The sequence below is a fragment of the Natator depressus genome, chromosome 18, assembly GCF_965152275.1.
Source record: "Natator depressus isolate rNatDep1 chromosome 18, rNatDep2.hap1, whole genome shotgun sequence".
NCBI lineage: Eukaryota > Metazoa > Chordata > Testudines > Cheloniidae > Natator > Natator depressus.
In genome coordinates, this window is record NC_134251.1 from 12,353,616 (window position 1) to 12,378,542 (window position 24,927).

At 47.3% G+C, this 24,927-nt stretch overlaps 1 protein-coding gene across 3 annotated transcripts in view; it reads left to right on the top strand.

The window, feature by feature from the left end:
- The window catches only part of CASZ1 (castor zinc finger 1), a 263,964-nt gene that overhangs the window by 213,325 nt on the left and 25,712 nt on the right, over positions 1 to 24,927 (top strand). For all 3 annotated transcript variants that reach the window (XM_074975271.1, XM_074975272.1, XM_074975270.1), the window contains 7 exons: positions 6,830 to 6,920; positions 12,568 to 12,732; positions 15,415 to 15,587; positions 16,420 to 17,288; positions 20,288 to 20,429; positions 21,801 to 21,864; positions 24,642 to 24,802. In XM_074975271.1, the coding sequence (XP_074831372.1) occupies positions 6,830 to 6,920; positions 12,568 to 12,732; positions 15,415 to 15,587; positions 16,420 to 17,288; positions 20,288 to 20,429; positions 21,801 to 21,864; positions 24,642 to 24,802 (1,665 nt within the window). The remainder of the gene's footprint in view (positions 1 to 6,829; positions 6,921 to 12,567; positions 12,733 to 15,414; positions 15,588 to 16,419; positions 17,289 to 20,287; positions 20,430 to 21,800; positions 21,865 to 24,641; positions 24,803 to 24,927) is intronic.

Below are 24,927 nucleotides of genomic sequence, written 5' to 3' on the forward strand. Positions count from 1 at the left end.
CTCCTGCCAGATCTGGGACTGGCTCCCGCTGGCAAAACAAGGGAGTGAAACAAAAAGTGGGGGGGAAGAACATGTGTGTGCATATGTATCTGTGTGCGCAAAGTGCATCTGTTTGCAGGTAGGTGTGCGTGGAATTGTGACTGTGAGTGCATACCTGTGCATATGTGTGTTTGCACGTCAGTGTGCATGGAATTGTATGCGTGTGCATGTGGATATGAGTGTGTTTTAAATGTATGCGTGCTCTTGTAAATTAGCAGGGGTTGAGTGCGTATAAGTTAGCAAGTGTGTACGTGTGTGTGTGTGTGCATGAGTGTGCGTGTAAGTTAGTGTGTGGTGTGTAAGCTTTCCTGTTCTGAAAAACTAAACAGATGCTGTGCGTTAAAAATTAATTGCTTTGAACTGTTGCAAGTGTCAGAAAAAGCAGAGGATGAATATAACCCTTTAGCAGCCTAACCTTTTAATATTGAAACATAGCGACAGTTCTGCCTGTCTGTCCACTTAGCCCTCATTCCACAAAACAGAGACCCCAAAACACACTGTACTTCAGAGTGCCATGCCTCGACCTTCCCAAAAAGAACCCAGTTATCCAATGAGTTTCCCACCCCACACTCTCCCCATCCTCTCCCCCTATTTCAGACACCTCCATACACACACAAACACACTTCTGTAGCATAATTAACTCCAGGGTGGAAGGAGGCCCGGAGTTTGAAGTGCCATCCCCAGTATTACTACAGCACTTGTCTGGCTCCTTCTCGTAAAGCTGAGCCCAAGAGTTCCTCCTGTCGCTGCCTCTAGTTACTCGTGCCAGATTTGGGATTCCTTTAGGGCCTTGCCCTTTCCTTAGCCTTACTCAGCATCCCTGGTTGTTGCTCAAATAACCTCGTGGGCAGCTCTGTTCACTTGTGAAGTGCGTGTATCTCAGTGAGGTCCCGTCTTCATCTCCTCTCTGCCCCACAGTGCAGATTGGCTTCTCCCGGCCTGCATCTCACTCATTATCCTTTGTTCTCCCTTTCCCGTCTCACCAACAGGGCTGGGAAGAAATCTTCCCCGTGAGCAGGGTATCCTATAACTGTGGTGTTTCCTACACCTTCCTCTGAAGCTACTGGTGCTAGCCACTGTCAGAGACAGGACTCTGGACTGGATGGACCTATGGGTCTGATCTGTTGCAGCAGTTCATGTGTAATGACAAGGTGGCCAGATCTGCAGTCACCTTTCCAGTCCTAGTCTGGCAAGTCCCATTTAGATAGGGCTGGCCTCGTTTCTTCTCCTTCCTGTTCCATGCCTTTGTTTATGCAGCCCAGCATCATTGTTTGCCTTTTGGTTTGTTTCTCCACTGCTGCTAAGGTTTGTTCCAATTTCTCAATCACCTGTTCTGGCGTGATCCTGATTTTCTGCAGTATTTCTTCTCCATCCCATGGGAAAGGCATGTCTGTTTCTGGCATCTGTCCCCATCTCCCTTTGTGAATGCTGAGGCAAGGAAGTCATTTAATTTTTTAGCAGTGTCTATCTCCTCTGTCAATTAAGTCCCCTTTCCATCTCCTGAAGGCCCTGCTGTCTCCACAATTGACCTCCTCTTCCTTATGTACTTCAGAAATGCCTTATTTATTACTGCTCTTTGCCCCGGCTCCCTTTCATCCTCCAACTCAGCTTTGCTGCATGGTCTGGCAGTCTGAAACTTTTGGTTCTTTTATCCCCCCTCCTATCCTGTCCCCTTATCATTCCCTCCTGCACCCCCTCCTCCATCCTACCTACCCCTTTGTTTTACCCTTCATTCCTGTCTGCCCTTTCTTGCTTCTCTCTCATGCCTTTTCTCATGTGCAGTCCTAGTCTTTTTAGTGCTGGGTGACATGTGGAACCCTTGAGCAGATGGTAATTTATCTTTGAATGTTTCCTCTCTGAGTCCCCTTCCCTCCGCTGCTTTATCCATTTCAAGCTCTCCAGCTCTTCCACGTTCCTCCACAATATGCTCAGTAAAATTCATTGTCTTGATTATCCCTTTTCCAGCTCTTCCCTTATTGCCGATTGCAGATCTTTTTCTTTCTTTCTTTCTTTCTTTCTTTCTTTCTTTCTTTCTTTCTTTCTTTCTTTCTTTCTTTCTTTCTTTCTTTCTTTCTCATATGCTCAATTGTAGTCTGTGGAGCAGCTGCTGGTGGTCTGCAGAGAGCTGGCTGTGTCACTTGGTGCTGGCTGTTCCTACTTATTTCCCACTACTAACTTGCACTAAAAGACAGCCCAAAATACATGTGCTAATGCTACTTTTCTGTGGAAGCAATTGCTGTAGCTGCCACAGGGATGCTATGCGATTGCTAATGATAGGTAGTGATCCGTTCTGTTGTGACTGAGAGGAGACATGTCCACAGGACAGTCTTTCAGCTGTCTGTGTAATTTACCTGTAGAATTACAAGTATCTTCTCTACAGGTTTGTCTACAAGTATCTGATTTATCTCAGGTATTTTTTTCTACGTATCTACCTGTTGTATCTATATCTACCCATCAGTCTGTCCAGCTGCCTAAGGTATAGAATCATAGAATATCAGGGTTGGAAGGGACGTCATGAGGTCATCTAGTCCAACCCCCTGCTCAAAGCAGGACCAATCTCCAATTTTTGCCCCAGATCCCAAATGGACCCCTCAAGGATTGAACTCACAACCCTGGGTTTAGCAGGCCAGTGCTCAAACCACTGAGCTATCCCTCCCCCCATCTATGGTAGCCATTCTCTGTACTGGTATCTATCTAATCCACTGACTCTTAACTTTTTCCATCATGTGACACTCCTCCTCCCCGTTCAATCTAGCCATACATAAAGAGAGGGTGCTTGTGACCCCCTGGATCTGATTGAGACCCACTAGGGGGTCCTGATCTCCAGATTGAGAGCCTGTGATTGATCAATATATCTATCTATCCATCAATCATATGACATTTCTTAAGCTCTCATCACTGTAATATCTAGGTTCCAGATACATAATTAGGAATATTAGGAATCATATTAATTTTTCCTCAAAGAAATATGCTCTCTTACCCTACCTAGATGCAGGCATTTTATTTAATGGGACATCCATGTTTTAGTCTCTCTTCTCCTTTCTTGTTTCCCTTCTCTGTCCATGATGGCCAGCTGTTCTTCAGCCATCATTATTGGGAGAGGCTTACTCAAAAATATCCTTCATGGCATAACTACCCTCCATCTTGTCACTTCATCACCACACGCTGAGACACTCCTGGCTTCCACACCAGCCCCAAGCAAAGGGTAATCTCCTACTTGCTAGTCATTCACAGTCTGATTTTGGGCTGTTGCCTCATCCCGTTGCCCAACCACATCCAACGCTTCATAGTTCATTTGTAGGAACAACTGGAGCCAGAACAAACGTCGCCCACCTGGAGTCCATTCAGCATCTCTGGTCTCACTCTCCCTGACACCTCCCTTTTCCCTCCTCTAAAAACCCTTGGATTTACCCCCCAATTGATTTTCTGTCTCTGCCATGTCTCAGCTAAGCCCTGGTGCCAGAGACTCCCAGGAGAGGAGAGCACTCCCTGTCCTTTGCTTACTTCCCAGTCTTGTTGCACTTGCAGCCTGGGGCATCTTAGCAATGTTCCCCATCCTGAGCAACTGTATTGCCCTGTGAAGTGAGGTGGGGAGAAGAAACCTCCCTAGAGGTTTCCTCCTCTCTCTTCTCTTTCCTTTAGACTTCTACATTCCTTGTTTCATTCTGTAGATTACCTCCTCCCTGCTGACCTTGCCACATGCTCAGGCTGCATCTTCCTTCTATTATTCTGGCTTCTGGAGGGGCTTCTTCCCCTCCTCAGACACCTGCCCCTTTCCTTCTGCAAGCTAGGTTTACCCACTGACAGTTCTGGCACATGTACCTAGTCCTCTGTGTCTGAAAGCCACAGCCGCCTGTGCTGTGCAGCACCCCTGGTGCCCCTGGGATTCCAACAGGACACCAGTTTAAAGTGGCAGCACAGCAGTTGTGAGAGCAGAGAGGTCCACAACTCTATGCATCCCTCAGCCATTTACTCCCTTCCCTTTTGGTGTAGCCAATCCATCCTACAGCAAGTGCCCGCTGGACCCAGCACCCCGTTAATACTCTGACTCGTCATCTGTTGTGACACCCAAACGGCATCTTAAGCTCATGACTATGCACCCAATTTTTTTCATATCGAGTCACTGCACCCACACCAGCAGCTCTCCCCTGTCTCCATTTTCTTCTTCCCTCCCCATGGGTGGGTTTTTCACCCTTGCTTTCCCCAGGCTCTTTGAGAGTTCCCATCTTTACCATCCCCCATGTACAAGCTCATCCTCAGCTTTTCCCTCTGACAGTGTCACTGTGCAGTTCTCTCTCCCCTCCTGGGAGCCAGCTGATGCACTTGCCACCCAAAATGGACTCTGGCATCAGACTTCTGTTCCCTCACATATCACATCATGTGGCAAGTTTCCCTCCTGGGGCCATTGCCCAGGGCACCCTGGGAGAGTCCACTGAACTTCAGTAAAGATAAGTGCAAAGTGTCCTGTGCTTAGGAAGGAAAAATCAAATGCAATTCTACAGAATGGGGAATGACTGGTGAGGTGGTAGTACTGCTGGAAAAGATCTGGGGGTTCTAGTAGATCACAAATTGATGAGTCAACAATGTGATGCAGTTGCGAAAAAGGCTAATATTCTGAGGTGCATTAACAGGAGTATCGTATGTAAGACATGGGAGGTAATTGTTCCACTGTACTTGGCATCGCTGAGTCCAGTTCTGGGTGCCACACTTTGGGAAAGATGTGGATAAATTGGAGAGAGTCTGGGAGAGAGCCACAAAAATGATACAAGGATTAGAAAATCTGACGTATGCAGAAAGGTTAAAGAAAACAAGGCATATCTAGTCTTGAGAAAAGAAGGCTGAGGGGGACCTGATAATAATCTTCAATAGGGCTGTTATAAAGAGGTGATCAATTGTTCTCTGTGTCCAGTGAAGAGTAGGACAAGAAGTAATGGGGTTAATCTGCAGCCAGGGAGATTTAGGTTAGATGTTAGGAAAAACTTTCTAACTCTAAGGGTAGGTAAGCTCTGGAATAGGCTTCCAAGGGAGGTTCCAAGGAATCCCCATCACTGGAGGTTTTTAAGAACAGGTTGGACAAACACCTGTCAGGGATGGTCTAGATTTGCTTGGTCCTGTCTCAGTGCAGGCGGCTGGACTCGATGACTTCTCAAGGTGCCTTCCAGTCCGACATTTCTAGGATTCTATGACTTCAGTAGGCCAGACTGGGATTGTGCCTTTAAAGCTTTGGCTAGGACCATCTCTCCTCTCATGCCCAAACAGAAACTCCAGAGTGACCAATCACCAAGGAGAGGAACAGCCTTGTTTGAGTCACAGAAGGTGGGAATGGAGGGTGTGTGGCTCAGGGCTGGTAGTCGGCTGAGCAGCCTCTCTCTGCAAAGTCACGGGTTCAAATCCTGCCCAGGTATTGACTGGGAGCTGTTGCTCTGCGACGACTGTTCTGTGACTCCTGTGATAGGAGTTGGTGGGCCTTATTCCATGGCAAGTGTCACAAAACCTACACCTACCACCCCCCACTTTGTGTTGGCAGTCTCAGCAGAGGCCAAGGACTGACTGGGCCATGGATACTTCTATCTTACCCCTGGGGAGGGCCTCCTCCAGGACAACAGGCTGGAGCACAGTGCTTGGGGGAAGCTTGCAGTGCTGCTGCCCTGTTCTGTAGAGAGAGGACTTCAGTCCTCCAGACAGTTGGGCAGGGTCGTTAAACACAGAGCACCGGTTTCGTTTCTCCTCGGGCTCTCTGTGGGCACAGAGGAGGCAGGATTTGCCCCCTAGAGATGAGCCTGCAGAAGGAAAATCGCGTGTTTCTCTCTCCCCCCTTCCAAAAGTGTAAGTAACCCCCATTTATTATCTCGTTTTGTGCTGCCGTGAGACACTCTAATTTCAAGTATGCCGCTCTTCAACTCTCAGTGAGGCAGAAGAAAAAATCACCTTTTTTTTTTATGGTGTAGCGGAAAAGCAGCTGCTGGCACCCTGCTTAATTGAAATGCAAATATGGCACATTACAGCTTATTCCCCATCTCTCTCCTGCTGCAACAAGTGGCCTTTGCAATCCTTTAGTCTTTCTGCTCCAAAGGAGCCGAGAGCCGCACACCCATCTGCAACCTTTCTGCAGCCCTCAGGCCTTCTCCTCTGTTTTCTTTTGCACCTTATTCTGGTGTGCTGGCTTTTGCCTGAGAATACTGTGGTAGTGCTTTCTTCATGGCTCCACCTGCGGCTCCCTCAATCTGATGTCCTAGATTCTGGTTCTCGACTCAGGACGGGCAGAAATGGGACAGTGGGGGAAGGATGTTTAGCTACGGGTGGAGGGGAAAAATTGATCAGGTTCCAATGGACTTTGTGTCTGAGATCTGCTGTGATTTCTTGGAAAATGATGTGTCAAGACTTTGCATCCCTGCATTCTGGGAGTAGCAGCAAGAGGCTCACCAGACTCAGGAGTGATCCAATGGGGCAGGATGAGAATAAGGTGAATTTCAAAGAGCTGAGCAATGATATTGGCTTGGGATGTAATGATATAAAACCTCGTTAGAAATGGGGCTTCTGACTGGAAGGGGACCCTCTTTCCTTCAGCTCAGTAGCACTGAAGAATTGCATTTCCCCTGGGGGCGGAAAGAATAGGAATCTTTGTCTCCAAGGAGTCCTATGTCTCCTCGGTACACTCTGGTGACGGATAAGTGTAGACCCGCTGCAGGAGGACAGGGGGAAGGCCATACTTGTTTCACTTGCACCTTGATTTGCAGTTACCATCCTCAAAGAGCATCAGTTTCATTCTTTTTCTTGCCTGTGTTGCCAGGTTCTCTGGGAGTCAGCACTGCGGACACATACACTGTGCATACCAGTACCGGGAACATTACCACTGCCTCGATCCGGAGTGCAACTATCAGGTAAACGGGGTGAACATGAACTGCCAGATCCCATTGCCTGTCCTTACTGTCAAGGGATACAGCTTACAGAACTCCATCATGAAACAGATCATCTGCTTTCTCCATGTCCTGGGAAGAGGGGGAGATACAATTTGGAACTATTGGAGTCAAATTCTGTTCCCAGTTACAATAGCCTAACCCTGCTGAACTCAGTGGTGTTATTCCAGGTACGCACCACTATAACTGAGAGCAGAATCTAGCTTAATTTAAATCAGTGGGTTTACTCCAGATTTACACCAGTGTAACCAAGAGCAGGATCTGGCTCAGCTGAAGTCAGAGGAGTTCAGATTTACACCAGCGTTGCCAAGAAGATAAATTTAGCTATGTTATAAATTTTGCCTGAAAATAGGGAATGCTGTCTGTCAGTCTGTCTCTGTCTCTGAGGTTGTCCATGCAACATGAGAGCAGTAGCAGCAACAAAACACCCAATAAGACCAGCAGCAGCCTTGGATCTATGGTTGGGGAGAGGGTGGGGGAAGGGGCATGTGCAGTAATTGCTGGGAGAATTGCCAGGATAGCAACATCAAGCCAGCTCTGAGTCGTGCTGTGTTTGTTTACCCTCTTTCCAGGTCTGTGAGCATGGCTCTGCCCTCTCTGTGGTCAGACTGTGTGTAGGGATGGGGGGAAATCCCAGAGTGTGCCTCTACTCTGCATCCAGCATGACTCCTGCCCCAGCCCAAGGAGGCACTTTGGTCTTGGGGAAATGAGTCTGATCACAGCAAGGGAAACTAGTTTGACGCCACTCTGTTCGACTTCAGGTTTCAGTTGATCAGACTGGGGTTTTTCCTTGGGATGTTGCTAGTGACCCAGAGAGGGACGATCAGATGGATGCATCCGATGAAGTGAGCTGTAGCTCACAAAAGCTTATGCTCAAATAAATTTGTTAGTCTCTAAGGTGCCACAAGTACTCCTTTTCTTTTTGCGAATACAGACTAACACGGCTGCTACTCTGAAACCAATCAGATGGAGAGCTCTCAATCACAGCACAGAGGTCTCCGTGCACAGAGAGCAGGGGGGACACAAAGGATGGAAAGACAGAAAAACCTATTATTATGATTGGCCTCATGATTATTTCCCAAGGAGTCCAGGAGCTGCTTGCAAAGGAGCTTGGCTGGTCTCACGGGGGAATAAGGATTTAGGCTGCTTTTTAAAATGCAAATTATTTTATGGCTGAGATATAGTTTATAATAAGTAATGCTCTGTAATAAATGGGCACAAATTAACGGTGATTGGCAATGGGAATCCTGTACGTACGCCATGGGAAATAGTACTTCTAGCCTCTGCGGGCTTCCTACTGAAATCCATATCCATATATCCCCTTGCCAATACCAATGGAATGATCAGGATTGATATTATAGGAGTACAGAGTGGAAGCAATAATCATTTGTCTCTTGTAAAGGGAGGCTGGAAAAGTTGCTAAATATTAGAATACTAGGTTTTCCAATCACTCCTCACAATAAATGGCTATTGATTTTTTTTTTAAACAGATTTCCTTTCACACCTTCACCGTTGAATATCAATATATGTGGGAAATAAAAATGAAAAGCTTCATTTTAAAGGCACTTTGTCTGCACTGATAATGGGGCACCAGTTCCTTAGTTTAAGCAGGCAGAGGATGAAGGGGATGGTCTGGTGGTTCTGGCATGGAACACGGAGAGTTAGGGTCAATTCTCAGCTCTGCCACTGACTTTCTGTGTGATCATGGGCAAGTCACTTCTCTCTATATCTCCAGTTTCCCCATAAAGCTGGTTTTTCTAACAAAGCCAGCCCATGTCCCAGGGGGGGTTGTGAGGCTAAAGTTCAATGATGTTTGTAGAGCACTTGGAGAGCTCTAGATGGAAAAGGCACTGTAGGCGAGCAAAGTACCTTTTCCCCCTCTTCCTTTTGACATGGATTTAGTAGCCAATGTCTTGCAAACCCCTAGCACGAATGATTTGAAAGCTGGGATTAGTCATTTATAGCAGGTATAGTTCACTGGTTTCCTTTCCAGCTGTAGCAGCTCTTCAGAGAGCAGCAGCTAAAATCTTATCAGAAGAATCATGTCCAAGGCTTCACAAAGCACATCTTGGACATAGAATCATAGAATATCAGGGTTGGAAGGGACCTCAGGAGGTCATCTAGTCCAACCCCCTGCTCAAAGCAGGACCAATCCCAAACTAAATCATCCCAGCCAGGGCTTTCTCAAGCCTGACCTTAAAAATATCTAAGGAAGGAGATTTCACCACCTCCCTAGGTAACGCATTCCAGTGTTTCACCACCCTTCTAGTGAAAAAGTTTTTCCTAATATCCAACCTAAACCTCCCCCACTGCTGACCATTACTCCTCGTTCTGTCATCAGCTACCACTGAGAACAGTCTAGATCCATCCTCTTTGGAACCCCCTTTCAGGTAGTTGAAAGCAACTATCAAATCCCCCCTCATTCTTCTCTTCCGCAGACTAAACAATCCCAGTTCCCTCAGCCTCTCCTCATAAGTCATGTGTTCCAGTCCCCTAATCATTTTTGTTGCCCTCCGCTGGACGTTTTCCAATTTTTCCACATCCTTCTTGTAGTGTGGGGCCCAAAACTGGACACAGTATCCAGATGAGGCCTCACCAATGTCAAATAGAGGGGAACGATCATGTCGCTCAATCTGCTGGCAATGCCCCTACGTATACATCCCAAAATGCCATTGGCCTTCTTGGCAACAAGGACACACTGTTGACTCATATCCAGCTTCTCGTCCACTGTAACCCCTAGGTCCTTTTCTGCAGAACTGCTGCTGAGCCATTCGGTCCGTAGTCTGTAGCGGTGCATGGGGTTCTTCCGTCCTAAGTGCAGAACTCTGCACTTGTCCTTGTTGAACCTCATCAGATTTCTTTTGGCCCAATCCTCTACTTTGTCTAGGGCCCTCTGTATCCTATCCCTACCCTCCAGTGTATCTACCTCTCCTCCTAGTTTAGTGTCATCTGCAAACTTGCTGAGGGTGCAATCCACGCCATCCTCCAGATCATTTATGAAGATATTGAACAAAACTGGCCCGAGGACCGACCCTTGGGGCACTCCACTTGATACCGGCTGCCAACTAGACATGGAGCTATTGATCACTACCCGTTGAGCCCGACAATCTAGCCAACTTTCTGTCCACCTTATAGTCCATTCATCCAGCCCATACTTCTTTAACTTGCTGGCAAGAATACTGTGTCAAAAGCTTTGCTAAAGTCAAGGAACAACACGTCCACCACTTTCCCCTCATCCACAGAGCCAGTTATCTCGTCATAGAAGGCAATTAGATTAGTCAGGCATGACTTGCCCTTGGTGAATCCATGCTGACTGTTCCTGATCACTTTCCTCTCCTCTAAGTGCTTCAGAATTGATTCCTTGAGGACCTGCTCCATGATTTTTCCAGGGACTGAGGTGAGGCTGACTGGCCTGTAGTTCCCAGGATCCTCCTCCTTCTCTTTTTTAAAGATGGGCACTACATTAGTCTTTTTCCAGTCGTCCGGGACTTCCCCGGATCGCCATGAGTTTTCAAAGATAATGGCCAATGGCTCTGCAATCACATCGGCCAACTCCATTAGCACTCTCGGATGCAGCGCATCCGGCCCCATGGACTTGTGCTCGTCCAGCTTTTCTAAATAGTCCCGAACCACTTCTTTCTCCACAGAGGGCTGGTCACCTCCTCCCCATGCTGCGCTGCCCAGTGCAGTAGTCTGGGAGCTGACCTTGTTCGTGAAGACAGAGGCAAAAAAAGCATTGAGTACATTAGCTTTTTCCACATCCTCTGTCACTAGGTTGCCTCCCTCATTCAGTAAGGGGCCCACACTTTCCTTGACTTTCTTCTTGTTGCTCACATACCTGAAGAAACCCTTCTTGTTACTCTTAACATCTCTTGCTAGCTGCAACTTCAGGTGTGATTTGGCCTTCCTGATTTCACTCCTGCATCCCCGAGCAATATTTTTATACTCTTCCCTGGTCATTTGTCCAATCTTCCACTTCTTGTAAGCTTCTTTTTTGTGTTCAAGATCAGCAAGGATTTCACTGTTAAGCCAAGCTGGTCGCCTGCCATATTTACTATTCTTTCTACACATTGGGATGGTTTGTCCCTGTAACCTCAATAAGGATTCTTTAAAATACAGCCAGCTCTCCTGGACTCCTTTCCCCATCATATTATTCTCCCAGGGGATCCTGCCCATCAGTTCCCTGAGGGAGTCAAAGTCTGCTTTTCTGAAGTCCAGGGTCCGTATTTTGCTGCTCTCCTTTCTTCCCTGTGTCAGGATCCTGAACTCAACCATCTCATGGTCACTGCCTCCCAGGTTCCCATCCACTTTAGCTTCCCCTACTAATTCTTCCCGGTTTGTGAGCAGCAGGTCAAGAAGAGCTCTGCCCCTAGTTGGTTCCTCCAGCACTTGCACCAGGAAATTGTCCCCTACCCTTTCCAAAAACTTCTTGGATTGTCTGTGCACCGCTGTATTGCTCTCCCAGCAGATATCAAGGTGATTGAAGTCTCCCATGAGAATCAGGGCCTTCGATCTAGTAACTTCCGTGAGTTGCTGGAAGAAAGCCTCATCCGCTTCATCCCCCTGGTCCGGTGGTCTATAGCAGATTCCCACCACGACATCACCCTTGTTGCTCACACTTCTAAACTTAATCCAGAGACGCTCAGGTTTTTCTGCAGTTTCATACTTGAGCTCTGAGCAGTCATACTGCTCCCTTACATACAGTGCAACTCCCCCACCTTTTCTGCCCTGCCTGTCCTTCCTGAACAGCTTATATCCATCCATGACAGTACTCCAGTCATGTGAGTTATCCCACCAAGTCGCTGTTATTCCAATCACATCATAATTCCTTGACTGTGCCAGGACTTCCAGTTCTCCCTGCTTGTTCCCCAGGCTTCTTGCATTTGTGTATAGGCACCTGAGATAACTCGCTGATCGTCCCTCTTTCTCAGTATGAGGCAGGAGCCCTGCCCTCTTGTGCGCTCCTGCTTCCTCCCGGTATCCCACTTCCCCACTTACCTGAGGGCTTTGGTCTCCTTCCCCCGGTGAACCTAGTTTAAAGCCCTCCTCACTAGGTTAGCCAGCCTGCTTGCGAAGATGCTCTTCCCTCTCTTCATTAGGTGGAGCCCGTCTCTGCCTAGCACTCCTCCTTCTTGGAACACCATCCCATGGTCAAAGAATCCAAAGCCTTCTCTCCGACACCACCTGCGTAGCCATTCGTTGACTTCCACGATTCAGCGGTCTCTATCCAGGCCTTTTCCTTCCACGGGGAGGATGGACGAGAAGACCACTTGCGCCTCAAACTCCTTTATCCTTCTTCCCAGAGCCACGTAGTCCGCAGTGATCCGCTCAAGGTCATTCTTGGCAGTATCATTGGTGCCCACGTGGAGACTATTGCATCTTTCACTCCTGGCTTATAGTTACTGAAACAATTTGTGTTTGCATATATTGTCCCTTTAACAAAAGACAGACTTCTCATTTAATCTAACCTGACCCTCATGGGGTGTCAAATGCATTGTATGGCTGAACTGTAAATCCGCAGTGTACGGGGTTTATAAAGGAAGTTACCCAGGAATACTCACTTCAGCCACCCCTTTCATGTGTGTGTCTCACTTTCTCTCTGTCTCCCCAGAGATTCACTAGTAAACAGGATGTGATTCGGCATTACAACATGCACAAGAAACGTGATAACTCCCTCCAGCACGGCTTCATGCGCTTCAGCCCCTTGGATGACTGCAGTGTGTACTACCATGGCTGTCACCTGAATGGGAAAAGCACACACTACCATTGCATGCAGGTAACACAGCTGGACTGGGGAGAAGGCAGCAACGTGGCTGGGGAAAAGATGACAGGGCTGTAGGGAGAATGAAGAATCCAGAGCCAGTTGGCCTGACCTGTTCCCTTTCTGTTGCAAACCTAAAGGATCCTGAAGTTCTGGTAGCCCAACACTTTCCTTTTTGTGGGGACAGGAGCCTCTCCTACAGCAAACTGTTTTAAAGGAGAACTTCTAAATAGCTTAAATATAGCCTCTCGTGGTCCCTTCTGGTTCAATCACCTTTATGAAGAATCTATATCCCGTTTGCATGGACTTTCTCCTGCCAAGCACGATCCTGATCTGTAAGAAGGGCAACGCTCTAGTTTTGTGGCGGGGTTCAGGATTCCTCCTCTGTTCTGTACCTGACTTATCCACACAGACGATCCCTTTCTGTGGGACTGGTAGCGGGACAAGCGGTGAAGTCTCTCTACAGTGCCACTGCCTGTGCCCAAACAGACCATCTGACCAGCCACAGCTTCCCTCGATATAGGGCCTCTCTCGGCCCAGCATCTGTCCTTTAGCACTGGATTTAGTTCCTTTGTAGCCAGCTGCTAGGACAATCAAATATTAATGGTACTCACTTTGAAGCAAACTTCAGCTCTGCCTTCCTCACCAGCATTGCTAGAGGAGAAGTTCTGAGAGATATTGGGCATTATGTTGGGAATGTGGTTAAATTTCAAGAGCAAATGGTGTTTTGACCATGGTGTAACAGGAATTGGAATTACCACATAGACAAAACTTTCAGCTCTTTGTCCCTTTCTAGCCCAGAGGCAGTTAGAACCCTGGTTACTTTATCCATCTCTTAGAGTGGGATCAGCTCTGAAGCAGGGTAGGAATGGGGATACACTGAATCAGCACCTAAAACATTGCTACACCAATGTGCAATGGAATTTTTAATCACACAGAAAATAATCAAACACCCTCACAAGTTTTTACTACTCTAAAATCTCAGGTCCCACTTCCTGGATTATTTTACAATCATAAGACTCCAATTCAGCAAAGCAGTTAAGCATGTGCTTAAGGCCCAGTAAAGCCAGAGAGTCTTCAATGCATGCTCAAATGCTTTATTGAATAGGGATGGACATATTTAAGTCAAGTCAGCTTTTGAAGTCAATGGGACTTAAGCACAAGCTTAATGTTAGGCAGGCACTTAAGTGCTATCCTGAATAGGGTAGGACTTAAGCATGTGCTTAGTGTTTTGCTGAAATTGGGGTTCCATTTGGGTCTCTGCTGTGGGCATTTTAATGCTATTTCTCCTATATTTTTCTTGCTCAGTTTCCTGCTGAATTGACTAAGATGGGAATTATTTAATTTTTAAAGGGCAATCAAGATTTCTCAGTCTGCAGCCACTCCGAGGTTCAATAAAGACCCCTATCTAGGCCTCTATATAAGGGTAATTTAGCCCTGTGACCACTCCCTTCCAGAAAGTCAATGACCATGTAAGCAGTGTCTTACAGGAAAGGTGTCAGAACATAAACTTGCAATTAAAATGAATATTGTTTAAATGGCAGGATTTGTGCCATCCGCCTCATGGTTTTTTTTTCTTTATGTCCATAATTGGTGTGGATAAAATTCAGTTAGTTGTTTATATAAACTGACATTTTTTAGGCTTTAACACCAAGAGCTGCATTGCAAATTATTCCTAAGGAGGTTTTTGTTTAATTCTTTTTTTTAATGCTGCACAGGGTCTGTTTTTTTTCAAGGTGTCAGCGTGGAGAGAGAGAGGCTCTTTTATATTGGAAATAGCTGGAGATCCTTTTTTTTTTCCCCCCTGGGTATTTGTTATTGCCTGTTTGAATCAACCTGGGCTGAACCGAGAGGTGGTGTTTTCGTTCTCTTCACTTCTGAGATGGTGCAGGCGTTGGCACACACTGTGCAAAAGAAGAAAGGGAAAAAATAAAACCCGCTGTCAGCAGCTCAGCAGGGGTGATGGCGTTTTCAGATTCCACTGGTTTTTTACTCAATATGGCAAAGTTGCCCGCTTTGCCTGGGGGCAGGCAGGTTTTCAGCATTCCGTTCTCATCACACCATTCCCACTCGCTGCACAAAGTTAAAATCATTGAGCAAACGATGTTGGGGGGTGATGGGGAAAAGCCACCGGTTCCTGGTGACCAGCTGACTCAGATTTCCACTCTGGTCTGTGACTAACTAGAGTAGAACAGGCCCTAGAGTTGAGTTCAGCTTGCTCTACACCACCCCATCTCCTGGAGAGAGAAAATGAATAGATGAGTAACCACCAGTCTCTCCAGTGCTCCACTAGTAGTTGAAGGGCTAGAGTAGAAGCCCTAAGTCTCTCCAAATCTTCCCAAGATGACAAAGGGTCATGACAGTATTTGTCAGTCTGTCCAGCTCTTTTGAGGAACAGGACCCTCCCTGCTCTGTCCCTGAGCAGTAGCCTTAATCTCTCCACATCTCCCCCAATTCTCTGCCTCCTTCTCCTGTTCTAATTGCTTCATCCCCATAGACTCGGGCTTTTCTTAGACTCTTTGCAGCATCAGTCCTTAGGTTGGCAACCAAAGCGATGACTCAATACTGAGGGGAAATGCACAAATACAATTAAAATATCTCTGTGTTGCTTGTGTGTTTATTACTGCTGGTATTAATAATAAATCAGTAAGCTGCTGCTGGGATGGTCTGATGTCTCTTTCCCTTGGTCCTGGGCAGGTGGGCTGTAACAAGGTCTATACCAGCACCTCTGATGTGATGACCCACGAAAACTTCCACAAGAAGAACACACAGCTGATCAACGATGGGTTCCAGCGGTTCCGAGCCACAGAAGACTGTGGCACCGTGGACTGCCAGTTCTATGGGCAGAAAACCACTCACTTCCACTGCAGGTGAGATGGTGGGGGAGGGCAAAAATCCTACGTTATTGATGCACATCTGCTGGCCTCCTTCTGAAAAGTCATAAAGCTCAGGATTATACACAGTGGGGCAACCTACCAGGAAGGCCTTTCTGGATATGAACCTCCCAGGCATCTTCCTGAAAGGACATAAACTCCAGAGTGGGTATAATCTGGAGAGAGCTCTCGTGGTAGGAGACACCCTGATCTCTCCCTGATGAATCAAGGCAAGTATGCCCATTGGGAAATCTATGATAGAAATCTCTCAAGAAAGAGACCACACTAGCTTTGCTTGAAAGGTCATCATTGAGGGGTACTGTTATAGTATTAATGGCACTTGCACTTCAGAGTTCTCTCTAGAGACCAGCCATCCAGCTCTCCTAGCTTAAGGTCAAACTCTGCTTTCAGTTACGTGAGTGCCCTTCCAATGACTCCATTGGACACTCAATCATTTGGGAGAAAATCAAGGCAAAGCTAGGGCCTATGTTTATGTCTAGGAATGACCCTCAGTCTGCCTTGGGCTCGTGTTCTGTTTGGGATGGCTGGTGGGTGGGGCTGGATCCCTGCCTCTGTTTTGTTGGCTAGTCTTCAGAGTGGGGGCATTATCCCAGCTCTCATACTTGGTCGCAGCATTGCTTCCCTTGGCTGAAAAGACCCTTCTTGGCATCCCAAGCCAAGTCTAAGAGGGGCCAAGAAGCCTCTTGCTACCAGGGCTCAGTACTTTATACTGATCCCAAACCTCATTCCAGCAAGGAAGCAAGTGATGTGGCAGCCCCTTGGTGCTCCCAACTCATACAGCCTTCCACCCTCTTCTGTGCCCTTGTAGGCGACCCGGGTGTACGTTCACTTTCAAGAACAAGTGCGACATCGAGAAGCACAAGAGCTACCACATCAAGGATGATGCCTATGCCAAGGATGGCTTCAAGAAGTTCTACAAGTATGAGGAGTGCAAGTACGAGGGCTGCGTCTACAGCAAGGCCACTAACCACTTCCACTGTATTCGGGCGGGCTGTGGCTTCACCTTTACCTCTACCAGCCAGATGACCTCCCACAAGCGCAAGCATGAGCGCCGGCACATCCGCAGCTCGGGGGTGTTGGGCCTCCCCACCTCTCTCCTGGGAGCCAAGGATAATGAGCAGGAGGAGTCCAGCAACGATGACCTCATTGACTTCTCCGCCATGAGCTCTAAGAACTCCAGCCTGAGTGCCTCCCCTACCAGTCAGCAGTCTTCCGTCTCCCTGATCATCCCGGCTGCGCCTTCTTCCGCTGCTGAGCTCGCCTCCTCTCAGGCCTGTAAGCCCACCAACAACATGCCACCGGCCACCAAGATCTCCGGCCTGCTCTCCCAGGCCCTCCCCAGCAATATACCTTTGGCCCTGGCGCTCGCCAACTCAGCCCTTCCCGGAACGGCCAGCTCCTACTTCCCCATCATCCCCAGCCGGGTCTCCACACCACATCCCGCCAGCTCAGCCAATCTAATGACTGCTGGTTCCTCCAGCACAAATCCAGCATCCTCTACTGCTGCCAATTCCCCCTCCCAAGCTGTCTCAGGGTCCAGTGAGCCAACAGCCACCTCTTCTCCAGGTCCAGCAGCATCCATTATGGAGAGGATCTCTGCCAGCAAAGGATTGATCTCACCTATGATGGCCAGGCTGGCAGCAGCAGCCCTCAAGCCATCCATGGCACTCGAAGCAGGTGAGTCCCCCAGCCTCCCTCCATCACACTGGAGCTAGGTAAAAGGTAGGAGAGTTGGAGATATCTGATTTGGAGATACTAGGTCTATTCAATGGGCCACCCGCTGGCAATAGGCAGGCTGTATAGGAGCATTGCTGGGAGAAGCAATTCAGCCATGTCCAGTTAAAGCGTCGGTGCCAACGCACAGTGTTGGCTTGGGGGGTTTCTGTGGAACCTGGATGTCTTCACGTAGCTGGAGGAGGAGTGTTCTCCTGTGTGGTGCCTCCCTCCCCATCTAACTGTAGGCTGGAAAGTAAGGGGCATTTTATTCAAAATGGAAATGGATAGAGAAATCACCGGAGTCCCAGGGTTACAGAGCATCCCCAGGTCATGCTTCCCATGGTCCATCTTGAGGAGTCAAGCATTGGGTCCTGACGACAGCCTTGTCCTCCCCTCCTTCCCACAGGAGAGCGGGGTGAGTCAGACCCAGCCGATTCTCACAGCCCAACATGGAGCTCCCTCCCTACCCGCCCTCTGTTTCTTGTACATTGGGTGGACTCATCGGTGCAGTTTCTACCCTTCCCCCGACCCCTGCCACCAGCTGCTGGTGCTGGATCTCTGAGGTGGGTGAACACCGAGCCCTGTCTCTGCCATTTGATTGGTGTCCCGAGTACCAGCCATGTCCCCAGAGACCTTGCTGACATGCACCCGATCAGAATCTTTTTCAGTTAATCAGGAGCATCTGGTGAGGTTGAACTTCTGCTCCTCAGGAAAACAGGGCAGGGATGAGGAGTATTAGGAGAGAAACTGGACCTGGCCTGGGGAAAAGGACAGCAGCAAGGACCTTTCATTGCTTCGTCTGTTGCTGTAGCAGGAGTAGTCAGTTATTTTTTGGCAAGGTCCAAATTTCTTGGTCAAGGTCCAAACGCCAGAGACAATAATAAAAAATAATGATAGTAAGTACATAACAAGATTTCGGGGTCCATTCAAAAGTGCCTGGAGGTCCAGATTTGGCCCGTGGTCTGGCTATTGACTACCCCTGCTGTACATGATTCATTAAGCATCAAGGGGGCTGTGACTGGGGGCGTTCTGCATAAGAAAGAAGGCTGCACTCCAGGGAAGGCAGGGCTGGCCTGGAAAGGGGGGAAGGACTGTGAAGCCAGTGAAAGGCAGAGGGGAAATGGAGTCAGAGAGGGTTCTGTATCTTGCAGCTTTTCAGGCAAGCGTGAGAGCTGCAGGTTTTCACTGATAAGCTGAGCTGCACCGAATGACTCTCTCCCCCTCACCTTGCACCTCTACTGCAGTAATTACAGGACAAACAACAGTGATAGCACTGGATCTGTGCCAGGAGGTGTGCTCCAGTGAGCTGTCCAGCCCACCCAGTGCTCTCTTCTCACTGTGGCTCGTTCTAACTCCCTCATCTCCCTTTTTCTTTTTCTCTCCTTGGCTTGGGGGAGGGGATGAGCTTCTCCCATTGAAGCATCTGGTTGATCCTCTTAAGTACCACTGTGTTGGTTCTCAGATGCGACATTTTACCTTCCTGGGTCTGACAGGCAGGTTGCTTTCCTTCCCTCCCATCCTACCCACACATAGTCCCTTGACAGTCTGCAAGGAGCAGCCTGAATCCACGGCAGAATGGATCACCCCACTGGGACTAATGAAACCTTTCTTTGCTGCCCTCTAGAACCTAAGTAGACAGTTAATTTGTAGCCATCCCTTTCAGCCAGAATATCTCAGGCCCCTTCCGATGAACAGGGCCAGACTGCTCTTGGTGACACCGCTGTAAATCCAGAGTAACCCAACTGAAAACAATCAAGTGCCTTTGGATTTACACTGATGTGACCAAGAGTAGGAGCTGGCCTGCAGGCCCCAGCGACATCAGACTCTGCCCCCACAATTCCTCTCTCCCCGCAGGACATTGAAAACCTTTCCATTGTCTGGTGCCTGAGGCAAGCTGGTTGGGTCTGGGTGTGTCACCTCTGCCTCCTCCCCCCCTTCTCAAACAAGAGTCCTCTCTGAATGAAGAAGAGATGAGAGTGACGTGATCTGGTTAAAAGGAGGGAAAAACTTTGAAATATTTTCCCCCTTATTATTAAAATAATTCTTTCCTAAAACACAGAAAGGTCATTATGAGAACTATTTTCCTTTATTTTTTAATAAAATGCCACTTGCTGTCTGTGAAACAACTCACCGTCAGCTGTAGTGCCTGAGGGTAAATTAATATTTTAGTCACTTGGGGATTGTGGAAAAAAGCTCAGCGGCCATGTTCCTGTCAGCAACTTTTCCCCCCGTTTCTTTAGCCTCCTCTTCATTTTTTTCTTTCTTACTTCTTTCCCACCATTTTTTTCTTTTTTCCATCCTCCTTTTTTTTCATTCCCTTCATCTAAAAATTATATAGTTCGTATTTTTCTCATTTAAAATATATATATATTTCCCCTTCTCATCTGGACAACTTGATGGGAGAGAGGTCACGCAGTTTGAACCAATCTGATTGGCTGTCAGCTTCAATAGACCTGACACAGCAGATGTTCCTTCTGGGCATGCTCAGTGGAGGGCCGGAGTGGTCGCTAAGGCAACGGCGAGATTGGGGAATGGAAAGGGGGCTTGACTAGCAGTCGAAAGCTGCCACATTGCCTCAGCATTAACAGAGTCTTTAATAAACGCTTAAGAGGCAGCCCCGCAAATTAGTTATGACAGTTTGTGCAGAGAATCAGGTCTCCCCCACGCTCCTTCCACTCTTCTCCTTTAAAGGGCCCGTAGCCTGGACAACTTTGACATAATTTTGCAATAATTATCACTTGAAGAATTTCCATGCTGGGGTGGACGTCAGAACCCATCAAGTCAGCCCAGCGATAAACGCTGACCAGCAACCCGGGTGCTTCCCTTCCCCCCACTTGGTTTTTTTCTTCTCTCCCATTATTTGGTGGTGGTGGTTTAATTCATTTATTTGCCTCCATCGCCTCTTTCTGACACTAATTTGTGTATTTTTCATGTTTCTCTTTGGTCTCTGTCTCCTATAGGGAACGGGCAACTAATGACTCCTGGCCGGTTCAATCCGGTTCAAGTGAAGCAGGAGCCCGTGGAGAGTGTGGTGTCCTCATCCCCGGCAACCCAGGATTCCTTGCAGGAGCACAGCCTGGACCTGAGCGTGAAAGATCACGGGTGAGAAGGAGAGGCTGGGAGACTTGGCTCCATCCACTGAGGCACTCAAAGGCTATTCTCACATCCAGTAACACAAGGGAGAACGGTTTGATTTAACTTGTTTTACCTATGGCTGCTAACTTGTGCTGAGTAAGAAAAATCTGTAAATTGCAAAGTGAAGAGCTTTAGTGTGCCCTAGATGGCTCGTTCAGCCTCCCATGGCATTATAAGGTGTCTGTCCTCGAAGGCATTCTTTGCTCTCATAAACTCCCATTGACTTCACTGGGCCCTGTTTATGGATTGAGAGCCCCTATAACTTGGAACACACTCTCCTCTAAGTTGACCACCAACAGGCCTCTGGCCAACCTTCTTCCCTCAGCAACCACCATTAACACCATATATTTGATTGAAGACTAATGATGGGTCTCCATTAAGGGCCTGATCCAATGCCAGCTGACACCCATGAGAGTATTTCAATTGACTTCAGTGGGCATTGGATCATGGCTGAAGCAAGGAAACTGTTGGAGAAATGTCAGCTGCATGAAACAGCTGCTTGTCTTGCTCATCCTTGCAGATGTTTAGCACATCCGTACAGCCCTGCAGTTTTTGACAGCCATGTTGGTGCATTCTGGGACTCAAGAAGCACCTATCCAACAGTGCCTAGTACTGTTGCTGAGAGCAAGAGCTTTTGGATCATTTTCCAAGAAGGACTGCATTGTGGAATGAATGGTCTTTGGGGGACTGGCTGAACCAGGGCAGCCTGAGACACCTGTGGTTTCCTCTCCATACTGAGGTTCATCCAGGCCTGAGAGCTAAAGACTTTGTCCCAGTTGTTGTAATCAGCAAGGTCCTGCTAATGCTTGTAAAATACCTGGGTTGCCCTTGTGTGTCGGTCTCAGACATTGCACCCTAGTACCCTAGACTTTTTTTGCAATGCCTCTTCATCTACTATAGAGAGGGCCTTTCTCAATTCACAACTGTCACCCTGTGGTTTTGTTATAGGAGCCCTGAGTGTTCTGTGGCATGTGTGTTTTAACAGTCCTGCCTGGCCTGGGGCAGGACAAAGAGTAAAGCAGGGTGAGTGAGAAATGAGCTAGGTGGCAGGTGATGAGGAGGCAACTGGGCTGGACACTTGAGGTGTGAACTGGAATACTGAATGGCCAAGAGATCCATCTTAGCTCTGGAAGCTTGAGACCCTCTTCCCCTGTATCCTAGCTACCACATAGAGCTTGACCTGCCCGAGGGAGAATGGGCATCATCTCTTCCTCCAGATGCAGCAGGTGGGAAGTAGGGGAGGAGGGGGGGAGAGGACACAATTTGAAGGGAATTAATCTCAGTGCTCATGGTCCCTGTGCACGTCTTAACTAAACCCTATTGGTTTGTGTGTTCCAGTAATGAATCAAATGGCCACACAGTCTCAGCAAATTCATCTCTTTTATCCTCGCTTATGAATAAGGTAAGAGCCATCCATCAAACGCCTTTCATTCCCCCCACCAAGAGAAATTAAAGCCGTGATGGCGAGGGGGGGGGAGATGCGTTTGTTTTTTAATGTTTTGCCTCTAATAAGATGAGTTTGTACCATTTAAATTTTGAGACCATTTGTCATTGGGTGTAATTTCAGAGCCCCTGCTTATGAATTAATTTAATGAACTGGCTGAAGAAATATATCGCAGCCCTGACACCCTTTTTTTTTTTTTTATCCCTTCTAGACAGAAAGGGCTCGAAAGAATTTTTTAAAATTTGATTTCCAGAACCTGGCAACTTCTCTCTCTCTTTTTACAGTTATCTATTTTATTTACTGTAAAACATTTGTTTCATGGCCGGTGAGTTTGTTTTTGTAAAAGAGAGCAGAAGAAAAAGACGAAATTACAAGTTTTGAGCAAAAATCATCCATTTCCGCCTTTCTGGCATGAGTAATAGTGTCCAACTGAGCCCATTCTACCACACTCTGGAATATTTACTTTAAATAATGCACAGTTTCTTTTTCTTTCTTCCTTAAATTATACATCATCTCAAATATATTTTTCCCTTCCACATGATAAATTTTACTATAGCGAGATTAATTTTGCTACTGTATACAACTGCGTTAGTGATCAGGGCAGCCTCTGAGCCACACTTTAATATCCTACTGTGTGATAGGCTTTAGAGGCATAACTACTGCCATCCCCTTGGCTCTGGGCATTATATCCAGCAAGGCTATATAACCCTCAAGAAAGGGCAAAGTGACTTTGTCTAGTGCTCTCCCTCCTCCTCCCTCTTTTCTTCCATTGGCCTTTTACTCTCCATTTTTTCGTTTTCACTGTATGTTGCTTTTCTCCTCCATTCTGCTTTTTCCTCCATTTGGTTTTCAGTGGTTCCTTTATCACTTAGTTACACACGCACACATGCACGCTCTCTCTCTCTTTATACCTTCCTCCCCATAGTCTGTGGTCCTGGATCTGCAGCTCTTACTTCTGAGAGTAGTCCCATTGCCTGGCATCTTGAGTCATCCTTAAGGCCCCAGCTGAGGAAAGCTTAACTTTAAGTCCTATGGAAGGCAATGGGATTTAAGCACATGTTTAAAGTTAAGCACTTGCTTACATGCTTTCCCAAATCAGGCATCTTACTCCTGTGCAAAATAAGTGCAGCGTGGGTGTAAAGCACTAGCGAATCAGATAGGTATCATTTAACGTATACACAGGGTTAAATGGGGTCATAAAGTTCAAGGCAAAGGAGAATCTGACCCATTGACTTCAGTGGGACTACTCACAAGAGTAAGGGTTACAGCACTGTGTCTGTCTTTCTCTCCCCCTCTTTGTCTGCTCTGTAATGTCTCTCTCCTTATTGAGGAATTCTTTCTTTCTTTGTGTGAATTTCTCTTTTAAAAATGCCCTTCCAGGAAATTGAACTGAGAGTTCCAAAGTTTCCAAAGAAATAAGACAAACTGAATTTCCAACTCCCAGCCTCTAAGGATATGTCTACACCGCAACCGGGAGCGAGACTCATGCTAGTGGGGCTTGAGCTAGTGTGCTAAAAATAGCAGTGTGGCCAGTTGTGGCTCCAGTGCAGACTCAGGCTGGCCACCTGGGCTCAGACCCAGTTGCAGCTTGAAATCCTGAGCCACTGCCAAAGCTGCCACATCCACAGTCGTGCAAGTCTGTCTACCTAGGTTGGGATGCTCACTCTCAGCAGCAGTGTAGACATAGGGTGAGAGTTACAGTCTCCAATTAAGAGATGTATTGTAGCAGCAGTAGCTTCAGAATAGCCAGGGGTCCCATAATGTATGGCAGTTGTTATGCAGTTTATTCAGGGTGGCTGTTAGTTAATTAATGTTTATAAAGGTTTTTGAGATCTGCAGATGGGGGAAGTGATTTCTAAATGCAAAGCTTGGGCCTGATACTGCACTTTGTTTGTGCCTGGAGTTCCACTGACTTTACTGGAGCTATTCATCTGAGTAGGTGAGCAGGACTGAATTGTGGTATTATATTATACATTATTAGGAGATAAAGTTTGTTGGCTAAGCATTATTAAGTAACTTCATTTTTTCAGCTTATATGTCTTTTATTGTACAGTCTATGCCTAATCCCACCAGCACTCTGTACTGGAATCAGTGAGAGTCTCTCTCGCTCTCAATACACACTCACACATCCCTGTCTGTACATAAAACACAGAGGCTGAAATCATGACTCCACTGAGGTCATTAGGAATTTTCCCCTAGATTTCAATGGAACTGGGATTTTATATATCCTTTAAATAAATATATCTTACAATCATTTTATAGGACAGAGTGCCGTCCTGTGGTTAGAGCAGGATGGTTGGGAACCAGAATTTGTGTTTCCGTTACTGACTCTGCCACTATAGGGCTCAAGTCACTGAGGCTCCAATCCTGTACTGGAAACATGGAGTCAAGAGTTTTCCTTTAGGCGCAGGGGTCCATCCACCTGGTTTTCAGTGTAGGGCCCATTTCTGCCTCTATTTTCCCATCTGTAAAATGGGGATAACGCTTCCACACGTGATGTAGGGGCTGAGAGGATTTGATTAATGGTATGTGCTTTGAGAGCCTCAAACAGAGGGTGCTGGAGAAGGGCGATGATGAGTTATTGATTTATCCTGGAGCAATGTGCAGCCTGTGCAAACCTCTTGCCTGATCTTTCCTTCTAATCCTGAAAATGTGGCTTTTCATGGTGTGCTTTTGAGCGGAGCCAGATTGGCCAGTGACCCATGTCTGATGCTGTGTCTGTGTTCTTGCCACAGATGAACCAGTCCAATGCCAGCCTTGGCAACCTGCCAAGCTTGAAGACAGAAGGAGATGGCAACCAGGCAGGGGCTGGTGAGCCAATGAAATACCTGGGCAAAGCAGTGAAGGCGCTTGTTCAGGAGAAAATCTCTGAGCCCTGGAAGATGTACTTGCGCAGGTAAGGGAAACATGGAACTGTGCAGAGGGGAGAGGGAAATTATTTCCTGCTCAAAGAGGCCAACTCCTATAGCAAGTTTTAAGACCACTTACAGTCCCACCTGGATTCAATGCAGTTAATGATAT